The sequence below is a fragment of the Passer domesticus genome, chromosome 5, assembly GCF_036417665.1.
Source record: "Passer domesticus isolate bPasDom1 chromosome 5, bPasDom1.hap1, whole genome shotgun sequence".
Lineage (NCBI taxonomy): Eukaryota > Metazoa > Chordata > Aves > Passeriformes > Passeridae > Passer > Passer domesticus.
This window is the reverse complement of record NC_087478.1, coordinates 72,653,071-72,679,180: the sequence shown is the minus strand read 5'-3', so window position 1 is coordinate 72,679,180 and position 26,110 is coordinate 72,653,071. Positions and strand designations below refer to the sequence as shown.

General features: G+C 42.9%; 1 protein-coding gene across 19 annotated transcripts in view; it reads right to left on the bottom strand.

The window, feature by feature from the left end:
* TBXAS1 (thromboxane A synthase 1) overlaps positions 1-26,110 on the bottom strand; it is a 229,629-nt gene that overhangs the window by 3,396 nt on the left and 200,123 nt on the right. For all 19 annotated transcript variants that reach the window (XM_064420992.1, XM_064420994.1, XM_064420990.1 and 16 more), the window contains 2 exons: positions 3,259-3,347; positions 708-845 (listed from right to left, as the gene is read on the bottom strand). In XM_064420992.1, coding sequence (XP_064277062.1) covers positions 708-845; positions 3,259-3,347 — 227 coding nt within the window. The remainder of the gene's footprint in view (positions 1-707; positions 846-3,258; positions 3,348-26,110) is intronic.

Here is a 26,110-nt window from a genome sequence, read left to right as displayed (position 1 = left end):
AAATGCATCTGCCCACTAAACAGTTTAAAAATATAGCTGCCCACAAAACTAAATTGTGCTTCCACACAGCACCACATCAGCTGAAACTCTCCCTGTAAGCTCAGCCCCGCACCTGTAACACAGGACAGGTACAAAATTACAGCTTGACAGGGTTCCCCTTACCCACTGAGGATATAAATGCTCCATGTGAAACTGTCTTGCCAAGCAAGAATCAAGGATCCTAAAATACAGACAGCAAATTCCCAGTGGGAGATGGGGTAGGTTCCCCACTCAGAGTACCCACACTGTTATGTTTCAAGTGAAAAGAGTGCTCTAAGCCAGCAAGGAGCTGGATGAGTTTCCCAGGTACAGCCAAGGCAGTGAATATACTGTCCCACTTCAGAATTTTGGCACCCAGAAACAACCTTATTCACAGTATCTGATTTGGAAACAGGTCTGAAAACCTCTGCCACAGTTCAACCTTGACCAAACTTTGCACCTTCTGTGGAATACACCACTATCATAACCTGTCTGATGTAGTAGAAATAACATGTTTTTATGGTCTAAATAAAACTGTGCTCCTCTTGGTGGAAATGCTGCTTTGGATGAATAGTGGGTGACTGTGGCTGTGAAAGAGCAGCAGAATCTGGTGCCTGCACTGGACAGGTTGGAGTTCTGTGCCCAAGTAAGGGCCTCAACCTAAGGGTGAAAAGCACTACTCCACATACCTCTCAGGAATGAACTTCTCAGGTTCCGGCCAGAACTCAGGGTTGTGGTGAAGGTGTCCAACTGCAGTTTCAATGACAGCTCCAGCTGGAATATGCTGCCCCAGCACTACACAGTCTTTAGCTGCTTCCCTAGTGAATCTGCAACAATATCATGCATCCCAGATGATTAATAAAGGTTAAAAACACAGCAGGAGAGATCTATAAAAGTATCTGTATTCATCTGACCAAACAATTTCTGGGGTAACACTTTCTCATAGATAAATACAACAACTGTTGCTGATGCCAGTGTCTTCTCAGGTTACAATTGTCTCCACTTAGAAGTCCATAGCTCCAGCTCAGGTGGTTGACTTTTGCCCTTTTCACAGGAAACCATTTTTGGTTGTTTACTGTTTTCAAAAGCATTAACTGCCAAACTGCAATTTTATTGTTGGTGTTGGGTTTAGACTAATTTTTTAAATGAAAATTGCTGATGAAATGTGTCAGTCACCTCTAATAACAGGTAGAAAGAGTGTGCTGGTTTGCCTCCAGGAAAAAAAAAAGATAGTAAATATAGCTTTGAGTTTGTTTATTTGAGAAGCTTCCCCCTGTTGGTGCAGCACCTGAAACTTAGCAAGGGATGGCTGTAATATTAGTGTTGGGTGTTCTGCTGATGCTGCTACTCTGGCAATACAACTAATTCACAAGCTTTGGAAAACCACATTTCACATATATTCAGCAAAGACAGGCATGATGTTAACAGCAAAACTCTGCTGTTTTCTCCCACCCTGTGGTGACAGGTGACAGAGGTGTCCTTAGGAACCTCATGATGACAAGACTGAGAAAAGTCACCAGCCAAAGCCCAGCTTGTGTCTTACAAAAGATTGTGTGTGGGTGTGCATGTGTGGTGGTGGTTCTGATCCAGATCTTCTGGTGCTTGGGTGGTCACTAGAGACCCAGGTGGGTGCCCTGCTGTCTCAGTCTGGGACCATTTGCAAGCACAGGGCAATGTGCAGGAACTTCCTTTGCTGCTTCCCACACTCTGCCAAAAAGTTGAACAAAGATTTCAGCTTCAGGGCTGTCAGTCTGGTATCATTACAGAAACACATTCTTTCCTTGCTGTCACCGATCTCCCTTTCTCATAAACAAATAAATAACAGAGGCTCCAAACCTGCAACAAAACATTGGAATTAAAAAAAAAAAAAAAGCATTGACAAGCTATCCTTCTCATTCTTACATGAATTTGGTGATAATGGAAACATGAGTTCTGGGTGAGAAAGTTCTCTGGATAGTAAGTTCATTCAAAAAAAAAATGAAACCAACTCATTTCATAACAAACTTGGCTGCTACTGTTTTTTCACTTAACTCAGCATTATCCTTGTCATAGGCAATTAACATCTTTCAGCAGCCCTGGGCTGCCCTATCCATTCCACATCCATCAGAGTAAAAGCCAGATCAATAAACAGCCCTGACAACACCAAACAAAACTTCAGAAGAACTTTGTTCTATTCTTGCTCTGTCTCCATCTGACAAACATGGATTTTTTCCCAGTGATAGAGCCCAAACTCAAAGACCCCTGTCACTTTAACCAGCAAAACAGTTTCCACTTGTACCCCAAGTATAACACAGCAAAACCCCATCATCTCATCCAGGAGCAGATATCTGATATTAACTCTCTAAAAAATCCTGCAGATGCCCATGAAAAAAAATGTTGATTTCGAATCTTGGTGAACATAAAGAAGATAATATGATCTTAAGCTTTTTCTGTTTTTGTTTTTAAGGTGCTTGCAGTCATGGGTTAAATTTTTCAAAAGCTCTCACAGCAAGCTCAGCTTTGGCTTCTTTCCAGTCATCTGAATTTTTCCCTGAGCTTCATGAGAAGCATTACAACTGGCTGATCCCTTTGAAAAAACTGTATTTCTTAATATTTGTATTTATGCTTGTGATAACTTGGACCTTTAACAATCAAACAGTTTTCTAATTTCTTTTTCCCTCGTTTTCAATTCATCAATATAGTAGAATAAGTCACGTGTGACTTGGGACAGAATTTTCAAGAGTTAATGGATGTTACCATTAGTTTAGCTCTATTAGTACAGGGCAGTGCTAAGGGTGAATGGGCCAAAGTTAAACACACAGGTAAAATACATGTGTGAAATACATCTGTAAAATACAGCTTCCAGACTGTGCAACCCTTCCACAGATCAGGGCTGTAATAACTAACAGGGCCCTGATGGGGATGGGTTTTGGAGCACATCCCCAAAGCCTGAGGCACATGGAAGCAGCAGCCTCTGGCTTTCTCTGACCAGACCTGCTCCAAAATGGCTCCATCCTCTAACCTTGGGGGCTGTGAGGAATGGTGAGGAAGCAACCTTGGCCAATTCACTGTAAAAATGTGCTTTAGAAATACCAGAATTATCCAGCTTTCCTTCAACAGGCCACATGATATCTTTCAAATGCACAAAGCAGTATTGATGTTGGCACAGAGACTGAGAGATCATTGGTCTTCCAACAGCAGATTTCCATTTTATAGAGCCAGGGAGCTATCCTGTCTAATCAGAAGGGGAAAAAAAGATACCTGAATGCAGGTGGGTACATGCGCAACGTCTCTGCAATCACCATGTCCAGGTAAGGGAGTTCTTGTACATTTTGGTAATCAGGCACCATCTGAAAGGGCAGGACAAAAGGAACAATTACATTTTCTCACATGTAAGTGCCAAACTCATCCCAGATTAGCTTTTAAATCATCTATTTTTTACTGGGCATCTTTCCTGTAGAAGAACTCGATGTCTCATCTAAAACAGTAAATGATAAAATTATACAAAAATGTGGGCAGTAATTAAATGTGTGTGTAACATTCCTTTCATCATCAAAATGCTTTGGTGCACAGCCCAGCTGAAGGTATAATAATAAATCAACTTGCTAGGAAATATTAAAAGCAGGTTATTAGAGAGTGCATCAATAGCTGTAACAGAGCTATTGTTTTACACATGTACCAAAATCTGCACAGGACCCTTGTTTCTTCCCAAGGGCAGGAGGCTCACACTTTGTTCACAAGAACAGCAAGTCCTTCAATTACTCGTGTTAGTGTTGGAACAACCCCTCTGCACTTCCCCAGCTCTAGAAATAGAGCAGAGTGCTGCTGCTGTGATGCCTGTGGAGGGGTGGAGATGGCACAGGAAGATGCTGGAGCCCCTGACTGAGGAGTAACACGATTCACACAGTGGTAAATTGCTCTGCCAAGAAGCGAGGTGCTGAGGCCCAGCTCAAATCCCACCTGGCAGGGCTGCAGTAGTGCCTGAGCAGAGAAGCCTGGTTCCTCCAGCCCTTGCTTAATGCTGCTTAATTTTTCACAATGCTCAATGCCTGAGCCCACATCTTCACAACCACACAAAGCCATTCAGCCCTTGACAAGGAGTGGTGGGCACTAAAACCCCAACAGGGCTGTAGCTCAGAAGACTTTGCCCTCTGACTGGCAACAAACAGACAGCGAGAGACACCAAACAGCAGCAGTGACAAGACTCAGCACACGGACAAACAGGGAATTTCCTCCTTGGAAAAAGGGCATCTTCCCTGTTTTATTCAGTGCTCTCAGCAGAGGGCAGCCAAAGTATATCAAATAACCTCATCGGGAAAGTAGAGTTTTGTTTTAAATTAGAGCATCTCCTAAAGACTGACACAGAGTAAATTGGAGAAAAGCACAGACGTCAGACTAGACTAAACCTTTTATGAAGATTTGGGGCCCCTGCCGTTCACAAAGGGGACTGGATTCCATCCTTCCTTTATTTACTACAGCACTTTTCATGTATAATGCATATTTTATTGAATTTTCATGCAAAAACATATGGTACATACTGAAAATACTAAGCAGAGAACAACTCCAGATGGTAGGCAGAAAAGGCATACAATAGAACAAGGATACCTTACTGGATTAGGGTATCCCACTTATTCAGCACTAAGCCACCATGCACCATTTCACATTAACTGATCTTTTCTAGGGAGGAAATAGATACATTCTATTATCCCCATTTTCTGGCTCGGGAAAGAAAAGCAGAAGCAGAGAAAGTAATTTGCACAGGCTGAGTAGAACCAGTGTGTGTGTGCTCCTGTCTCAGGGGAAAAGAGGCAACTCAGCTTGTCAATAGATGAAGTATTCTGTCAGTATATGACAAATATTATCAATACAGGAAATATGGACTGCACTGACAGCCTTTCAGTGTGGCTTTTATCTCGTGGTGGTGCCTTCTAACTCAAACCTTTGGCTTAGGTCAGTGGTTATTAGACAAAGGACTCGGAGCCTAAAAGCCACGTGAGAGTCGTGGCTGACATCTGCCTGAGGAGCAGTGCTCCAATAATTCCAATAGCCAAAAACAAAGCTGGGAGAATGATCTTAATCACCCTTGTTTTGCAGAAAGGGATCTGAGGGCTGCCTAATTTTGTGGGGGAAATCAGAAGCAGAGGCTGGAAATGCAGCCTCAAATTTCAGGTCTTCATGGCACAATTCCCCTTCTCCATGCCCACTGGAGATGCTCCATTCTTCAATGCAAATACATGCTGTGGTGTGCATTCTTTATTTTTCTGCCAGTTTTACAATTATCATTCAGAACTTTCCCCTGGCCTTTTTATACTGCTCTCCTACATCTCTTTGAATCCTGAGTCAGCATCTGAGTCCTATTCCTGTAATCCCTCATGATTTCATGGACAGGCTGGCTGAGAGAAGAATTCAGGCTCAGAGAAAATGAGTGGTGGAGCCAAGAGCAAACTGAGATGTGTTTGATTCTCTGAACCATGCTCTTTCCACTGGGCCTTCCTGTCTCTCTCATAATCCCCCTACTTACTTCTGGAGTCAATAATTAAGATAATTATATGGTAACCTGATATAATAAGTAGCCACTAAATCAAACCATACATCAACGAATAATGTAACACTAAATTATTGGAGCTTTGATTTGCTCTTTCAAATAGCTTCTATACCTTCAGGGGATTAGCAGTTCAGAAAACAAAACAAAAGGTGTAAAACCAGCTGATTTTCCTTAGAAGAAAATTCCTTTTGCTTACATAAAAAAGGAGGGGTCAGTCAAATGGCAGCAGAGTGAACTCTGCTATCATGAGAATGACAGACACATCAGTCATTTCCTACACCTGATGCAATTTAATTATTGGCACTTCCATGCTTTTAGCATCAAAGTAGCTGGACCTAATTTAGTGGTTGTTTGCAAGGTCTGACCTGCAGCTGCGTAAAGTACACACAAGCCAAGCATCTCTATTTAGGAAGGACAGTTTGTTGCTTTTTTTTCCCCTTTCAAAGAAAATATTTTCCATTTGTTTTTCCACTCCCTCTCTTAAAAATATGCCTTTAGCCAAGCACATTTCAAAGGAACATAAATATGCTTTTCTTCCTAAATGTCCCTATTTATATCTATCAACTGCTGGCAGGTTTGCTGGGGTGAGGGTGGTGTTGTGCAAACATGCCACTTTAACCCCCTGAAAAAAAATTGCTTAAATTGCCTTTTACTCAAGATGAGGCAGGCTTTTTTCACTAAGAAAGATTTCTGCCTTTAACAAGAAGAGATGGGGGGGTGTGAGGGAGGATTGCATATAATAAAACATCCTGTATTTTAATTTTGCAGCCACTGCTTTGCACAGCAGATTTTCTTATGCTTTGCACAGCCTTGTAGTGTCTTTTCCTGTTGATGTGGAAGTGAAATGGCCATGTAACATCTTGTGGCATTTCTCTGCATGCATGTTTCCCCAGTTTGATTTCTGGAGGTGAGGTGGTACACCCTTACCAATCCCAGACTATTCAATCACTTCTGGCACTTAGTTTGGCCACAGAATCTCCTTTATGATTGACAGAAAATCACAAGCCTCCATTACCTAGAAAAAGATGGGAAATTAATTCTTCCTCCCACAGAGTACCCTGAGGTGAAATACCAGCAGTGATTATAAAATTGCCTATGTGCTACAAGGATGACGCTTGTTTTAATCCCCATATAAACTCCAAGAGAGCTAACTACCTTCAGATCCACCTCTGCTTTTCAGTATTGGTTTTAGCATTTTCTAGGCAGGCAAAGCTATTTTTTACCACCGCCCTCAGTTAACTTTTAATTCCTCAATGAACAGCAAGGGAATCCAAGTGCTGACAGGAGCGGTCTGGCCAATCTCTGCTGCAGTTTGAGATGTTACTGCTCCCAGTTGCTGGCTCTTCTTTGCTGGCTGGGGTTGGTGTCACCATAGCCAAGTCAGCAGAAGGGAACATATGCCTGCACCTCAATTGCTTCCATAGAACGTCCAGCATGAACCCATCTTCAGTGACAGCTCAAGATGAGACACTAACTTTTCCCCAAAGCAGCTGATGATCATCATCCTCCTCTACTGCCTCTGTTTTGAGAATGGTAATTCAAAGTAGACATCAATGAATAAGAGATTCCCACTTATCCTGTTGGCCATGATCTAGTGGTGGTCAGCATTCAGAAATGAAAAAAAAATCAGAGAAAATTTTGTGCAGCTGACAGTGTGATGTGCACCTGAAATCAATTTAGAAGCAGAAAAGCCTGTCGAGACCACATTCCTCACAAGGAGCACTGCTGAGTCATGGCCTGATACTGAACCAGCTGAGGTTTCTGAGAAATTGCAATCCAAATCCAATGTCTCATGGGCAGGTGGGCTGTGTCAAAGTCCAGGTCAGGGAGATGACATGCAGATCTGCTTAAGCACAGATGCAGATCTATGAGTTACCTGTGTATGCATAGCTGCACAGCCCACATGGGCTCTCCCCCAAAATGCAGACTTTGGATAGCAATAGGATAGGAATTAAAAAAAAAAGCCAGCATCACCCCCAGCTGCTCTCACCCAACTCCCTTTCAAATTGACAAAAGGGCTACTCAGACCACAGCCATTGACAAACAGCTCAATAATGTTTCTTGATCCAAGGTGTACAAAGCTGCTGATAGATCAAAGAATCTGCCTGTGGTTTTGACCTCTCTTGGTCACCTCTAGGAGCTCCTCATTCTCCAACAGAACCAGAGCCTATGTGCCTCAGTGGGCCTCAGAGAGGGGGAGGAAATGCAAGAATGTGACGTACAACAAAGTCAAATTAGGGTGGCCCCACGGTACCTTTGGCAACGACCCTATCAGGAAAGGAAAGGTTAGAGACTGGACTGCACTCAAAATGCAGATCAATGATAAAAAGGGGTGGGATGGTTTAACAGATGTCTGTCTTTAACTTGCTTAAAGAAAGCTTGTCTGATGTTTGACCACTTCCAGGACAACATGCTGGAATCCCTGTAAAGCACCAAACTAAAACCTCCCTGAAATCTCAGGCAGCAGGACAGGGACAAAGTTGATGAAGTAAAATTTCTCAGCATCATCCCCAGAGCTTGGACCAAACACTTCAAAAATGCTTAAGGCATTCCTCATGCAATACTTACTGCAAATTCCCCCTCCCTGTTGTCTGCACCTGCCAGGTGACATGTGTCTCTGAGGCAGAACCAGCCCATGCTGCTCGGGAAACAGGACCCTGAACTCCAGAGTCCCACTCACTCTGAGAGACAGATCATGGCCTTAAGATAGAGAAAAGCCTGCCTAAAATCACCAAATGTCTCTTGGCCGCTTCCAGTGACAAAGGCCTAAAGAACCTTCTAGCAAAATATTAAGTTCTTGACTGCAGAATTAAAGGACAAGATTCAGGAATAAAAAATAGGACAGCAAGCCTGATTTCCAGATTTTCCAGACAAAGGGGCTTTCTGAGTTGCCTAGCACCTCTCAAATCCTTAGAGCACACCTTGGTAGCACTAGAGCCTCTGCCATTGGCATTGTGCCTTCTCACACACTCTCAGAAATCAACATTAAAGTTCTCAGCTCCATCCCTTCTTGCATCTTTCCCCAGAAGCAAGAAAAAGCTATCCAAACCTCGTGCTCCCAAGATTTCAATTTATTTCTTTGTTCCATGAGGATTACCTGCCACCTCTTTCATTTGCTTGGGTTGTTATTCAAATGGAATTTTGTCAGGCTCTGACCCCCACCCTTGGTGGCTGCTCACCGGGTTTGTCAAAGTTACTTCGTTCACTGAGGCACATCTCAAGATGTGTCAACATTCAGTGCTTCAGACACCTCAAAACAAATTCCTCCCAGCTCCTCCTAAAGACTGTGAGTGCCAGTCTTTAGGAGGAGCTGGGAGGAATTTAGTAAATTTAGTCTTACAGCTTTTTTGTTCAAACTACCTGCCAGTCACCCTCATCTCTTTAGACTCCACCTCTCTCTGTTTCACTGCCATGCAAGTCAACTGGCCGTTCACAGAGGAAGGTGCCAAAGGCTGGCACACCAGTTTTGCACTGAAAACCACATTACACGCAGACCTTGCAGCCAAATTCTCTCCATTGCTTTGGTGCAAATCCACACAGCTCCCTGGGGCTGTATCAGTGTAAGGGAGAGGAAAATGTGGTTTTAAGGATGCACCAAATAGTGCTGGGGAAAGAGCCAGAAGGTATAAGGTTACACCAATGTCAACTCACTTTCATGTTAACTTTGCTTTTTGAATCAAAGAATTCAGCACCTGACAGAAGACAGACCTACACTACCTCCAGAAGCTTCCACGGTGCTGAAAGAAGGTCTTTGTAGCATCACTGCTCACAGGGAGACTTCTGCAAGATAAAAATACTTCCTGAAACTGAACAGTGTCCCAAAGCCAAACAGATAAACATAAAAGCTGAAACCAAAACAGTCAGAAATTCTCTTCCACCTACATTACTACTGACACATGGTGATCAGCAAGAACAGAATGCGTGCCATCAGGTAGAAGATCCAGAAAAAGGAAAGTCAGGAAAAAAGAAGAAAATCTCTAAGGAAATACGTTATGAGGCAAACTACAAATGAAAAGAAAGGAGAAAACAATCTGTTTCTATTTAGATTTTGTAAATTTGTTAACTTCATCTAGTCCCAGATTGCCAAGAGAAGTGTGTGCCCTCAAATGAAAATTGATTAAATAAGTGAGACTGGGTGCCTGGAGTGCTCTGCTGTCACAAAGGAAGGTGCAGTTTCCCAGTGTGCTGATACCAGGCCAGGCAGTGTTTTGTACTCTCACTATGATAATTTTTATTATTTTACTTAGGCTATGTGGGGAAGAGTACCACCCCTCTAGAAGTGACTCCCTACCTGTATGCAATGTGTGCCTTGCTCCAGCTCTTTGTGATGTGGCACAATCCCTGCCCATGCATTGCAGCAGGCTAAGATCATCAGAGTCACAGAGACTGCCTCTTTCTTGCCTCCTTAAAAAACACTCAGCCCCAGGAAATCTGCCCCGGGTTCTCTCCACAGCCCACCGAGGCTCGAAAGTCTCTCTTTCTACACTTGTCTAACACAATCAAAATTTCTACTTGGGAGGCAGAAATGCTGAATGGTGAAGGATCCCAGTGGGAGGGAAGCAAGGAGGAAATTAAACAGGAGAAAGGACTGCCAGAGGCCCAAAAGGCTGAGAAAGAGAATTATAAAACTGGGGTAGGTCTGTCCGAAGGGCATGTCACCAGTCCAAAGCACATTAACCACTGAAGTTCGTGCAAGACTTAATCCTTCCTGCTACAGAAGTGTCCCTTGATGGTTGCTGCAGATCTACAGGAATAAAGAGGAGGGATTTTTTTCCCCTCTCAGTAGACATTCATGGTATCACATAAGAGCCAGATGATTTAATTTAATCATTCTTGCTCCAGCTGGTATTTTTTGTATGGAGGTGACAGTGCTTTAAATTAGGGCCTTGCATAACAAAGGCCCGTGTATTTAGTTTAATCAAATGTTTATTTCCTCACGTTATGTTTATATTAAAAGACATCAGCATGAATTTTCGTGCTGCATAGAGTCTATCTTAAGGTCTACACACTGAGGTTGTCTTTGGTTGTTCTTCATCTCTATGGCAGCCGTATGGACTGAGAGGTGACTCAGCCCCAGGCATGCAGTTTGGGGAAATACGCTCTGGAGAGCACAGTCCAGCCTATGAAAAGATCAGAGCTTTACACAAAATAAATTATTTCTCTAATTCGCCCTTCTTGAGCCAGTGGCTGCTTAAGTCACTGGCTTCAGCAATTGCTGGATGAGACCTTTTCTGAATTAGTAAACAGGAAAACATTTGTAGCAGAGAAACGGCAAGATTCTCTCATCACTCAGCGTAATTATCATTTGTCCCGACAAGGGCAGGTCAGTTTTAATACCATACAACATTTATGCAGTGCCTGATGCCTTGGAAACACCTAACGTACATTAGGTGCAGTAGGACAATAATAAGACTTTGCTTTTCCATAGTTGTTTTTCCCCTGAGGCTTGCGAAGCGTTTAGCAAACATTAATTAGTTGGTCATCTTCCAAACGCGTGTGTGAGGTGCTCCTGGTAAATAATCCCTCCCCTACACACAAGGGGCCAGCAGAGGTGCTGAAAACTGAGACCATCAATTTACAACCTTAGGAGTTGAGCACCCACCAGCTTGAGTCTTCATAACTAGCCTGATTTTTATTTTTTGGCCACAGTGTGACTCCTGTTCATAAATTAGCAAATACTGCTCTGAATCCATAGACTTAAAGTGACCAAAAAAGAAAGAAATTAATTGCACAGCATTTAAATAGGACTTAAACAAAAAGAAGCCTTGTTTGCTTTCAGCTGCCAAAATCATAACTCAAGGTTCAGCCTGTCCTTGAGAAACTGATGGTACTAAAAGCACAGAATGTAAAGTAGTGCTTCTGGTGCCAAAGCCCCAATTCCTTGCCACAGACTTCTGCACCTCCTGTCCTAACACAGGTAAAATTTGCTGGTAAAAGCCATGTCCAGTCCTAGCTCCAAATTTTAGCATGTGGCCTTTCTACAAGGCAAAAAGGCAAAGTTTGTTTCTGTTGAAACTTCTTGCAGTTTAACTGAAAATATGAAAAATGCATAAAGAAATGCAAAAGAAGTATTTTCTAACCAAAGCTATTCAATGCCTTTTCCCCTTATTTCCCCTCTGGAAACCACTGACTGCCTTGGGTACAACAAAGCAATTTACAATTGGTACATGAAAAAATTTGATAGCACTTGAAATGGTTTTCGTGTTTTCTTCCTCCAGTGCATGAAGAAGATCTCTGAAAAAAACAACATGACTTGTCAGCCCAAAATGCACTACCCCAAGCTCAATGGGGCTATGGGGCTGTGAGCAGGGGGATCTGCTACCCTGACACTAACATATGACAAACTTCTCTAGAAGTTCAGATAAAGCTGTCTGCAAAGAATCCTGGCAGAGACCTATTCAAGGATCTCTCTCCTTTTATATTCCCTGACTCTCCATCTGGGAACACAAAAATTTCCTTAAGCCTATTCACGCTTAGATTTAGTGAAGCCATCGTAGTGTTGTGTTCTGGTGCTGTTTTGTGTCTTTGCTCTCTTCTATCCTTTGTAGATCAGCATGGAATCCGTCCATCTGTTTATGATTCACTTCTTGCAATGACTTGGTCCTGATTACACTGATAAGCACAGTAGGTTATTTGAGGGCCAACTGGACCTCTGCAATGACACTCAAACTGTACCCAAGTTGTGGGAATGTTTCCAATCAAAAAAAGGCCAGTGGAAAAACTCCACTGGATCCTCCCCAAGGACAGCTTTCCTGTCCTTACGCCCAGGAAATAAAATGCAAAAGTTAATTTCTTATCTGGAACTCTTTTGCAATTATCAGTGTCCAAGTGATCCACAAAAACTGAAGAGAAGACGAGAAAAGAAACTGAAACTTGGGCTTTTCTGACATTTGAAGATGCATATTTGAGAAGAGATTATAAAGAACAGTATTCAGCTCAGGAGGCCACCTGAGCTTTCATGGTCTCCCTTAGCACAGAGGTGAATCCCTGAGTTAGAGGACCTGCCCCCACGTGCCAGAGCTGGGGACAGAGCCTGGAGAGTGCAGCTGTTTTGGGGGGCACCAGGTGCTGCCAGGGGCAGTAGAGCCCTTCCTCGTGTGCTGACTCACCAGCCCTCGTGAGCGCATGGAAACGAGGGGCAGCAAAAGCACAACGCAAAGAGCTGCAGGATGAAGTCACAGGGTCAGCAGTGAGAAAATACAGAATGCATTTGTAGTCTGAACAGGGTCATTTCCAGCATGTTTTAGGATGATATAAGGCTTTACAGGGAAGGCAAATGGAAAGTATTGCTCACGATTCCTTCTGCTTTATGAGTAAGCTGCTTTGGCCTTTATTTACTTATTACCTCACAGTTCCACAATGGTCCTGGTGTGAAGACCAATTTGCTGTTTTTTCTCTCTTGCTTCTCAAATATACTTTTGCTTCTTAAACCTGACCCCTTCCTGTCTCAGTGCCTGGCCACATCGCTCATTTACCTCTGTATCTCCAAGAATACCCTTATTTTTAAAATTTGCAACACCTCACTTCTGTGCTGTCATTTCACTTGTGTCTATGTTACTTTAATGCCCAGTATTTTATCCTTTATTGTTATTTTCCAAAGCTCAAAAGCATCAAGTCTCAGAAGTTCTGGGGTACAGGGGAACCTGGCCAACACAGTGTCACCCAGCTGGGTTTGAGCCGGCCCTGACAGGAAGGCCACTTGATCTGGACACCACTGAGCCACAAAGGTGGCACCCACAAATTGACACATTTGATAGAAACATTCAACACAAAAGAGTGCTTTTAAGCCAGAAAAGTGCATAAAACATTGTTCTGCAGGGGGTTCACTAGCAATTTTACCCATACAAAATACCTCATAAAGGATGGTACACTCTGCCTTTTTATCATGAATTGAGGCACAAAGAATTGTAGATATCTATAGATGGGCTAACTTGTGGGGAGGGATTTTCTGAGTACCAAGACAAAACACAGCTGTAGGCTTTTTCTGTAAAGGGCCTGTCACACACATGAGAGCAGCTAGCATATTACCAATCCTGATCGCTCAAACATTATGAGAAAGGCCCCAACATACTTTGAAATTGGCTGGAAAACACAGGAGATTTATGACAAATAACAGTATTTTGAAGTTCATTTGCCTTCTGGCTTCTTAACTGGGATTCATGTTTTCAGTCTTACCTCTTCAACTAGAAACCTTTTCTCCTTTTTTTTTTTTTTTTTTTTTTACTGGTTGTCTCTTGTTTTAATAATGAAATATGAGATTCTGGTTATACACCTGACTTCAGTGTTGAGTGATTTGAGAGAATACAAAACAAATAACAGAGACTCGCAGCCTGATGGCAGGATGCTGGTAATATTCCATTTACTGAGCACCATGAGCCATCCCTGCCTGCCCTTTGGCCATCTGCTGCTAGCACTCAGCTAGAATCACGCAGACTTTTTAAAAAGAAATAAAAAAATCTACAAGACCAGGAACTTCATGTGACTAAACATCAGACAAGCATTAGCTGCTCCTCAGAGTATCCACAATACAGAAGCAAACATTTTGGGGGTGTGTGAGGGGTGTTACTACAAGAGGAGCCTCAAGGATTAATCATCTAATTCTCTTTTGAAAATGCCAAACTTGGTACCTTGGCAAAGCTTGACACAGAAAGAAATTGAAACATGCAGACAAAGTAATTGGGGGGAAACTGTGCTGAGTTTATATATAGCATTTTGTTTCTGCTGAGTACTGGGGAGGGAGGTGGGGAAGGGAGGAAGTGAGGGGGAGAGAGGGAAAAGAAAGATAAATTTTGGTTGTTGCTGTCAGATGAAGATCCACTTATCTGTGGCAGAAGCCCAGACAGCTGCATGACTCTAAATGAAGAAATTTAATTAAACAGTAAAAAAAAAAAAAAAAATTAGCAGGGAAAAAAAAAAAGAAAAAATAAAAAACCCAGGACTTCTTCCTTCTCACACCTACCCTGATGTATAAATAGAGACTATGTAATGGATGAAGGGTGCTTATTATTTCTTTGACTTCTGTGTGCATAAATAAATCTACAATTCTCTCTAGTGAACCAGTAGCACGATCAAAAAGCCAACGACATGTTGCTGCTATTCCAACTTTGCTGCTGTGGTTTAAACCACATCGTGCAACATTTTGGCAGCCCAAGTCATAGTCCCAGTCATATAATACTTATTTTGCACAAAAACAAACAAACAAACAAAAAAAATCCCCACCAAAAAATCCTGGGGGAAAGTTGGCTCAATTATGAAAGAAAAGATTTTGGAAAGCAGATTATTTGGAATCATACTCTGCCAGAGCTACACCTCTCATAAGAAACGTGCTGATAAAAACTGTGAGTGGATGTGATCCCCTTTTGCTCCCCTTGCATCTTTTGACCTGACTTCTGCCAGCACAACTCAGAGCAACCTCACAGCTTTTCCTGCCTCAGCTCCCAAGGTATTTGCAACACAGCTCAGAAGAGCCAGAGCATCTTGCACTTCTGTCCATACCCACTGCTTTTGCTAACACATTCACTTCCTACTTCACATTAGGGCAGAATAAGAGAGATTGGTATTAATACTTTTGGCCTTTCTTCATGTGCACAGACATGTGTGCATGTGTACTTTCTGTAACATATCCACCTATTTGAAGCAGTATAAAAATGACTATATATATATATATATATATATATATATTCTTCAAGTCTCAGAAGATTCAAAGTGTCACTGCTGTGAAGTCAAAAAATTCATTCCAAGTCCTATTTATCTAGGTCAGGATGTGGGAAGACTTTTTTTGTGTTCTGCATATGCACGTCACTGCTTTTGCTCCTTGGTACGACACAGGCTGGGAGCTGCAGAGCCAGGGAAGATGACAGCTTGCTCCCTGCTTCCAGTGGACTTGATAGAAAATTCCTTTTTGTGTTCCTTGTAATGGAGTCTTGTCTCATTTTTGCCACTAGAGATGCTTTGGCCAGTGTCTTACAAACACCATGCTGACAGTGCCTATATGCAGCTCTGCCTCAGTGCCACATCACCCCGGCTCTTCTTTAAAGCAAAGAGAAGAGCACCCCGCAAAGCAAGGAACAAGTTAACAAAAGGCTTCATTTATCTCCAGCTGATACCAACATGACAGTGGGAAATACGGGGTCAGATTCCAGGCACATTATTGCGACAGCAGGAGGAGTGTGGGGAGTAGCCCTTGTGTGGAAAACCACAGGGCCTGCTAGCAGAAGGTCAAGTCCTGACGCAGCTTTCCAAGCAAATTTGGGGAAGTCTTTTCCTCTTCTCCACCACTCTTAATAAATAAGACTGATAAACCCTAATTATGTGGCTACTTCTGGCACACTCAGAGGACAGCAGCATATGATGCTCATGTTTAAAGCCTGATCATTACATGGTACTAACAACAAATCCTCTATTCTTTAAAAAAAAAAGGTCATTAGTAAGGTAAGTCCCAGAAGGTAATACTGATATTATACAAAATAAAGGTAAATCCTGAATGGAAAACAAAATTGTGGACAGACTACTAGAACAGAAATTTTACACATTCTTTCTGTGTAAATAAAGAAGTGAACTTAACCTGCCATTAAAGTGTTGCTTTACGATGTGCAATTGCTGGGGAGAAATGGTTGTCATGTGTGTTGTACACTTACCCTCACACCAGCAGCAAACCAGCAAAGGAACACACTCTTTGCCTACCTTTCCATGGAAAAAATAGCTGCAATTTAAAGTTTAAGGGATCTGCACTCAAGATTTATCTAGCTATGATGTTCTTAGGGTCCAAATAGAGGCTGGGATCCATAGGAATTCTCCCTGCTCCCTACACCTCTGCCCTCTCAAATGATGAATTGGGAACCATGCAGGGAAACTACTGCTGCTATTAGACTTGTGGAAGAGGAACTGCACCAAAACTGCTCCCAGAGCAGACACCAGGATGGGTTCCTGCAGCCAGTGTCAGGATGTAGAAGGCAGGCTCGTGCTGCTCTCATGCCCCCTGCTCCCCAAAACCCAGAGGGTCAGCTGCTGGGACGAGGCAGTGCCACTCCACCGTGTGTGGTGCTACCAGCACGTCTCTGCTCTGTCCTGGATTGTGCTTTCCTATTTTAATATTTTTTCCATCATGCATTTCTTACTTCATTTCGGGGAGTTATTAATCATGTGTCCTAGGAGTGGTGGGGCTTTCCTTTAGCCCAACATTACCATGGTGAGGGATGGAGCCGGTGTTTTGCTTGGGGTTGGAGCACTCCCTGCTCTCTCAAGCTGAAAGATGGCTCGTGTTCAGAGTGCTGTGCACAACCAGGCTCCACACAGGATGCAACAGGTTCATCTTGGTGGGGAATGAAAAGGACACAGACTCTTCTGTCAGCTTGACTTGGTCTTAATAATGTTTAAATATCTGAAGGTCACTAAATTAGAGTACAGAAACTTGACACAAAGGCCACTCTCTAAGATTATCTAGGTTTGCTGAAGTAAGACAACAAAAGAGAATAAACCAAACTGAGCAAAACCAACAGCTGCTGCTGCTGAAATGTTATTCTTCTCATTAAGCCTATATGCTGAGCCTATAGAGGAGGCAGCACTTCCTGTCTCTCTTGCTGACAGTTCAGTATAAGGGCACAAAGCAGGTCACTGTCCTTGGCGATACGGTAAAGAAAGATAAGAGCTGAAAGCAACAGAATATTTTTTTAACCCTGATAATTCACTTGGTATGAATTCCATTGTGGAGAGATTTATTGTTTACTTAGAACTCCTCAAAAGAGCTCCTAGAGAATGTGCTAGACACAAAACACACATTTCAGCTGAAAGCACTGGCCAGGCCTGCTCAGGGCATCTGCTACTTGTCCCCGGATTCACGTGTGTGAGACATTAGTGAACCTGCCAGGAAAATGCAGCCCCAAACCTCTGCCCAGATCTGCCTGCTGCCCTGGGCTGGGAACGTAAACAGAGTTCTTCAATGGGCAGTCATTCTCATGAAAATGCTTTGTCAAGATGCCAACAAAAAATGCATTGCTTTCCTTCTTCACTTGCAAAATATCTGCAGCAGAACAGCACAAGAGTAAAAACCATTGGTGTATTATCTGACACTCTTAGAAGAAGAAGGATCAGTCCTCCCTCTGCCTAGCCCAGGTATAACTCCCCCTGCCTTCCCCTCCCAGCTGATTTCCCCAAATGCAGACACACCACACAGCTACAGGGGGAGGCAGGAGCAGACATCATCACTGCCAACAGCAGAGACTGCCTTATCTCCTCTATGTAATGGCTCAGCAGCTTAAAGCAAAGGAAGAGTTTAAACATTTGCTGATTAGGAGAGTAGGGCATCAGATGAGAATTTGGGAGCTGTGAGTGCTGCCACAGATTAGGCCATTTAATCCTGCCACGGCTCCCCTTCCCACTTGGGAAGCAGAAGTAAAACCTCTCCTGCTACTTGCCTGGGACCTCTGAAAAACTGCATTTGGTAGTCTTATCCCAGGAATACCAGGCATAATTGTAAACTTAACCAGATTAGATTTAGGCAAACTGCCCTCCAGAAGAGTATAGTCAGGACTGGAGGAGCAACCAGGGATTTCTCATGTTGGTGCCATACATTTGACCTTCCCTACCTTTTCATAGGATCTCTGGGTTTCAACAGAAACAGCAATCTCTTTTCAAGGAGAGCACAAGAAGGTTTGTTGAAATGCTATTTTTCAACATGTGTTTACTGAGGACATCCTAGGATTGCTAGAGATGGATTACCTATAGCCTTGGGCTGAGCTATAAAGTGGATTGTGACTTTAAAATGTTTCTTTTCCCTTTTTTGAAAGAGCTGTAAGCTTAGCTGTTGCTAAAGTTTCCAACAGTGTTCTTGGGCTTAGCTTTTGTAGCCTGATCTCACCTCCAAAGCAAACACTATGTCTTGTCCATTCTGACTAGCCCCTCTATATTTCTCAGCAATTAATTACTCTCTTTGGCTCTTGTAGCACTGCAACACCCACAGGAGGTACCTGTCCACGCTCCTCTCATGTGTTTTCAGATCCCCACTACTCTTGCTCAGTGAGTACCAGTTGCTCTATTTCTTGCAGCAGGCATGTACTTGCTCTTTTTCAGCTGTTCTCAGAACCTCCTTTTAGCAGCTCTCTTGCCAGATAATCTGGCAACTCAAAGTACAGAAGCAAGTTCTGTTGTCTGTTCCAAGGGAAGTTTTTCCAGGAGCACTAAAAGATGCCAAAATCATGGACGAGTTGTTTACAAAGGTCAGTACACACTGCACCAGCATGCCAACCAGCTTCTGATACTCAGGTCAGCCAGGGTTTTTCAATGTTTAGTGGATCTTGTTGGTTGCAGGAAACTCATTTCATTGAGCCCAGTCAGCCCACAGACAGAAGCTGAGTGGCTGTGGAGTCCTGAAGAAAAAAGCAGTAAAATTAAACCATTCCAATGTATCGTTGTGTTCTCATGGAAAAGGAGAGATATGCCATATGCCAACCTATGGTCATCACAGCCAAAATACAGTGGGGATCTTATCTGCTGTCTCCTACTCCTCATTCCATGTGCTTGAGATGAGACAGGGGCCCTGCACCCACACACCTCCTCCCTGTGCTATCTGTACAGCATGCAGCACGTTTGTATTGATATGCCATCTGATATCTCTTACAGCAGTATGGACTGATTGGTACCACAGGGCTGGGGCTACACCTCACTTTCAGAGTTGGAGGAAAATTCAAGCACAGTTCACTAAAAACCACTGGATAGCATAATAAATTAGGAAATTTCCATGTCAGCACAAGCACACTTCTACTGACCCCTTTTCCTGGACCCACTTATCCCAATACAGTGAGGAGAATAAACAATATTACCTGGACACTTTGCTCTGGAACATCTCAATGCAGAAATACAATAACTAAAGCTGGTTCTGAGTGGAAGAACCAACCACACAGTGGATCTGTCCTTTGTTAATGTGAGGCTGCTGAAAGCAGCAAACAACTTCCCATCCAGCTATGGAATCCAGAATATGGAACACACACTACATAAATAAGTAGGAGCCCTCGTTATTACCGAGGGGGATTGCTCCACCAGTGTCTGCCTGTGCTCCTGGATCAGCATTGGAACATGTGCCCTTGCCTTGCCTGCCATTCCTCAAAAAGGGCTTGTTTCTTTTTAAAAAAGAAACAAAACTAAAAACTTCAGGGCAACATCTGAAAAAAACCATGGTAAATGGATTGATATAATTTCTTCAACTTAGGTAAGTTGTAAGTCTATCTCTGCATAGAGGAGAAATTAAATCATCCCCCTTTGAAGCAGTGGTGACAGAAAAGAGCCACAAAGCACATTTCCTGATGGTAGACTTGGCTAATTTGGATAACACACTGTTTTTTAATTTGTGTAGCAGAGAAAAAAAAAATAAAATACAATTTAAAGGCATCAAACTAAAGACACTTGTACTGAAAAAAAAGAAATTATGTTGAAAGAAGCAGTTATATATTTATATACTTCCACGCATGCTAAAACATTGCACAACATTAACTGCATTGGTTTCTATGTTAATAAAGCTATCAGCTCTAGCTATATGATGTGTATAGATAAGTATAGCTATATACACATGTGTACACCCACCCACATCCTGTTCTCCCTTCAACACCATACACAGAAATTCACTGTTCTTTTCTGAAAGACCAGCCATTTCTGGAATATGGAATATGGAATATGGAAGGGGCAATTTATACACAGTATTTTCCAACAAAGATCTAATTTAAAAACAAGACCAAAAAGAGCATAGATTATAATAAAGCACCCATCCACACAGTATTGACTAAAGTTTTCTATCACAAGGCACTTCAGAAATAAGCATCAGAGTCCCACACCATGACATACACTCACACAAACACATATGCGTGCACACATGCACACACAAAGGCAAGACTAACAGTTATTTGTATTTCCTACTTTGAGAGACAGGAAACCTCCCTTTGCATCTGCTTTTTTCTCACTAAGAAGAATAATTTTAATTACAGACACTTGGCAGGAAGCCAAGTTTGATTTTTTTTTTAATGACATCTGTCTAAGCATTTTTAAACTTCCTGCTCAATGTAACTTCCTTCATTTTATAGACCAACACCCAGTTACAGCAAAAAAGAGAAGGGAGTAGCAAATGATTTATTCATTTTTCATGTTAACTCTTATCAGGTATATCAAGCAGTTCATTGTTCTGAGAACTGATGGTACAAAAAGCAGATTTACAGGGGGAATTTAGGACTCAAGCAGTCTGGGAAAGGAAAAAAAAAATAAAAATCACGCATGGAAAAAACCAACACAGTTGTAACTTAACCCTAAAACAACTCAACGGTTCCTGTTTCACAGACTGATTTTCCTCAGTTTGGCTAGGCTTTTTTTTCAGGGGAAAAAAGGGAGGGTTGAGAATGGGGTAAGAGTTATGGTAACATTAAGCACTTAAAGTATGAGGCATCAGGCTATGTTTGCCAGCTAGGCTGGCTGGGCACCAGGCAAATTTCTGCTTCATCAGTGAAGCTCCTCTGGGCTTGGGCAGTGCCACAGAGGTAGAGTCTGGACTCAAAGCTCACATCCCAAGCTGGCACAGCCTCCTGCCTCAGTCAGGCACTGGGACAGGAACAAGGAATCCTGAGCACCTCTAACAAAACTGACTGCAGAAGAAGCAGACATTTCATTTTCAGATGGTGAGCATTAAGGCTGCCTTCCCTCCTTTCCTTTCATTCTGTCATTACTCATGGCTCACAGGGCTGGATTGCATGGCTTGCTGTTTTTCTCCTGCACACAGAGCATGGGGAGCTGAGAGGTGAAAAAGAGGGGGCAAAAACACTGCCAGGAGCAAGGAAAGGAGAGAATGCAGCAGCAGAAAATAGGAGAGATGAATTCAAAGTGAGTGCTGTGGCGTGGAGGGAAGGAAGCAAGGACAGAAGCAAAGGTGGACGAGGTGGCAGGGAAGCCACCCTGCCAGTATTCACAGCTTTTCAGGTACCTCAGCCTTCCCCTGAGATTTATCAGGGAACCACAGCTCCTGGGCTAGGAGAAGGCTGGGGTCTAGGCGCACTGGAGAGAGAGCAGGAGAGCTGGTGAGGAACGAGGAGGTCCTTCTGGACACTCACTGCCTGCTGTGCTGGAGCTCAAGCCACAGGCAGGTAGCCACAGCTGGCTAACAGAGGTCCCAGAGGGATGGGATTTATAACACACATCAGAAATGCAGCTGGTGTCAGCTGTAAGAGTATCTGTCTCATGCTGGCCCCACTGCTGGGACACAGGTGAGCCTAATGAATTGTTAATGCCTTGACACCAAAGCTGCATTTCCATTCTTTGCTCCAGAAAACCTAGATTTTATTCTTTTGACTTGCATATTTTCTCAAGCAAGGTAAATCATCTTTCAGGATACACGAACAATATAAAACAAATGGCCTGGGAAAATTAAGTCTCCCTCCTGCACTTTTTGCTCTGTGGAGATGTAACCTACAGCCACCCTGAAAACACTGCAAAAGTTTCCATGTGATTTTTAATTTCCTGATCCTGGCTGGAACCAGAACAGTGAATGCTGCAAGCCTCTAGAGGAAAAATTGGTATTGTCAGATTCTGCCCTAATTTTCCAAGATCCAGGGATTTCAAAGAATATCTCAGCTCTTTAAGTGTTTGGAGACCTCAGTCTCACAAGTGGCTGACTGCCTTCTGACTTGAGTCAACACAGCTGGAAAATGGAGCAAAAAAAAAAAAAAACAACCCTGAAACCTCACTGAAAACCAGATGTTGCCATTGAGCAGAGCTACTGTGTTAATAAAACACTAGCACCCCTGCGCTCCCTGAAACAAAATTAATAACCCTAATAGATTTCCCAAACTGTGCTTTATGCCAGAAAGAAAGCAGAAAAAAAATTTTTTATGGTATGAAGGGACTGTGGAGAGGTATGGTTTGGTGCTGGCACCAGGATTACAGTGCAGTGGGAAAGGTCTCTATTTTTAGGGAGGATGGGCTGTGCTTGCCATTTGGCAGGAAGCGATCAGGACCAGTGATTGCAACAGTATTGCTGGACTTGAATGATGTGTCACAACACAGGGCTTGGTACAGCACACAAACGTTGCTGATGTGTGCCCAGTGTTGTGTGCCATACAGTTTAAGCAGGGTCAGGAGTTTATGCACACCCCTGGGGCATACACTATTCTCCAAGTGGTACTCATATGGTAGCTGTAAAAAAAAAAATAAAAAAATCTCCATGCTTTGGGCAGTAAAACAAAGTTTTTTGAGATGTTTTGCTTAAAAAGTAGTGGAGTTGCTTTGCATACTCCCATCAAAGTTATTTTTCTATCAACTACGAATGCCTCACAGGATGTAGATGCGTGATGTGATATGGTGCATACATAGCTAAGCAGGAATGCAAGCAACAACTGAAAAGCAACAGTGGTTTGTTTAAATGCCCTGTTCCATCTCATCCAGCCACCATCCCATTATGAGCCACAGGGGACCAGCTTTCTGAGGCCACCAAGATGTCAACAGTTGGAGAAAACATTTGCTCAAGTGCCCCTGGGTTTGCTCTGAAAGCAGTCACTGACATGACCTCCACAGCCCTCTGCAGCAGAAGCAGAAGTGCCGACTTGTTAGCATGAGACCTGGAGTTGCCACAAAGTAGAGAAAGCTCATGTCTTTGGAGGAAAAAGCTGACCTCTCTCCTTTCTGTTGTGCACAGCATCCCCATCTTTTCTTCTCCCTTGGGACAGCAGATGAAGGGTTGTTGGAGCTGATGAGGAGCAAAGACAAGACCCACACTCCAAATGGGCACAGCTCAAGAGCCTCAGGCCCTGCACGAGCAGACTCAGGTTGGTTTGGTGTGGACCAGAAACCAAGACAAAAATGGGTTTCACCCTCCACACTGTTCTGTTGTGATGGAGCCCCAAGACCACTGCAGTACTGACTGCTTTTAGCACTAATTTTAATTTGAATGACTGATATGACTTAGACTACAATGAACACCAGTGTCCTTAATCTGTGTGGGTAGTTTGTTTAGCCACGATAGCAAAAGTAAAGCCAAATTAAGAATGTAAATATGATGAGGTGTTTCAAATGCAGGGATGTACATTATAAATAATGTGTTGAATGGATCCTGTGCTCTGGTGCTTAACAAAACAAAAATATGGCATCTTTCACCTATTAATCTCCAGCCATTAAAAAAAAAAAAAGATGGGGAAGCTGACTCATGAAAAAGGTAAAATGTTTTGCCTAAGGTCACAGATCACAAATTCAGTGCTAGAAAAAACAGTTCCTTAAGCTAATTCCTTTGCTTTGTCACCAGATTATATTGGCTACAGTACACTTGAGCAATAAATTTGACTTAAAAAAACTCAAGGGCATTAGCAAATTATAATTAAGCACACATTCTGCAATGAGATGAATGTTTTTTTTAATAAGAAGCAGCAAAAACTAGTGCTTATAAATTACACATTGCAGGAGAGCATTACTCCTTCTTAGAGACAACAACAAATACTTTTGGCAGATTTTGAAGATACAGATGTGTGTGTATGCCTGTGCGTGTTTAGAATACAGCAAAAGCAATAACAGCCTGGCTGCCCTCTCTGCTGTGCACCTTGATGGGGAAGATAAGTGATACTAGAATCAGAAAACACTTCAGGGCCTGGCTTAATTCAAAAATATGCAGGATTTTTTACATTAAGACTTCTAAACATGTGAATTGTATTTCTTGGAGTGGATGATATATGCAGAAGCCCCAAAGAGGCACCAACTGTCTTTGATAACTGCATAAACTGCATTGACACTCAGCTATTGTTTCTTTGCAGTTGGATGCTGAATGCAAAATCAGCTATGACATACCATATTCAAACTTAGAATGAGATGCCAGACTGGGACAGCCATCATAATGTTTGTATGTGTGTGTGTGTGTGTTAAAGGCACTGAGCATGCAAAGCTCTCTTTCACATTGGTAGAGATTAGTGGTGGTTGGTCCCTTTAACAAACTTAAGCACCTATTTAGGTGCTTAAATATAAAGTTAGGGGACTAATTTTAGGCACCCATGACTGAAAATACCACTGATAAATACTATTTGTGTAGGCTGATGCTGAAACACTACCACGAACTTTCCATATTGTCACAAAAAAGTAGGTGATATACTAAAATTATAATATTATGTTTTCTTCCCTAGTGCCCTTTACCTGAGAATCTCAAACACCCATTAAGATAAATATAAGCATGCTCCATTTACCACATGAATAGCCTGTGGTCTTAGAGCAAGTCAGAAGTTAAGAAAGAAACAAGGAAGTTAAGTAACATTAGCCAACTACCACTTCCCTTTTCCTCTCTGTTCAGAGGCAGAGGAACACCAAGACTCTCAGCATGCTTCCTATGGTCCTTCTGAGGAAACCAAGCATTGGAACAGGCTGCCCATGGAAGAGGTCAAGTCACCATCCACGGACATATTTAACAGACATGGCACTTAGGGACATGGCTTAGTGGTACTTGGCAGTGTTAGGGTTATGGTTGGACTCAATAATCTTTAAAGGTCTTTTCCAAACTTAATTCTGTGATTCTATAATCATGGATACCATGGTCAGGCCTGAGGGCATGACAAAGTTGAATCAAAAGGTAACAGTATTTTCAGATTAGATTTTAGGAAAAAATAACACCCTCCTACAGACAAAGGAAATTACTCTGCTGCTCACTGTGCTCTTTCCTGATTCGTTCCCCTTAAACCAGCCCAAGGTACCACCTTCCCCTGGCAGGAGGGCTGGTCAAACATATGCTTCTGCAGTTGATTTGAGTGCCAGCTGGCACAGGGTAAGAGCAGCAGTCATGCACAAAAAGCCTGGCCCACATCTTCTCCTGACTCTGAAGATGCTGCTATCTCTGTCACCTGCTCCAGCTCTTGCTTCCTCCAACTAAGCTGTGAAATGGTGGGTCTGTGTCCTGACTTGCCACTCTGCTGGGCAGCCGTCTCTCTTTTTCAGGATTAATCACTTAGATGCCACCTGGGTGCAGCTACTGGGAAAAGCTTATTGCAGCTTCTGTTGATTAAGCAGTTAAAATACCCACTGCTATATCAATCTACCAAACAAAGCCCATGCTGTTCTTTGATACACTGACAACACCAAAGTGACATGCATCAGGTAGAGAAGAGAGCTAAGGGACGTCTCAGCAATCATTAACTTTGCAGCTACATGACTTCTAACACACTCTAGAAACTCGAGACACAGGGGTTTACCCTCCTGAAATCTTACTATCCTCCCACTGGAGCTGTACAGTCAGAGTCTGACTGCCAGGAGCTCACAGCAGAGCTGCGTGCAGGCTCCCACTCAAGGTCATTGCTAGCACCTTCCTCCTGCCAGGAGGAAGGGCTGGGTGTGATGGGCCTCCTGCCAGAGGTCTCTGGGACTCTCCCTAGGTCAGTGGAGGGACATTTGCTGTCCTGCCAGGCAGTCTTTTCCATCGCAAACCACCTGGGCTCTTTCTGTGGGAGCTTTAGCTCTGACTAAGTTTCAGGGAGTGAGAAAGCAGATTTGTGCATTTAATTCAATAGTCTGAGTGGATACACATCCAGTGCTGGATGCAGAGGCACCCTCTGCACCTGGGGCAGGACAAACCCC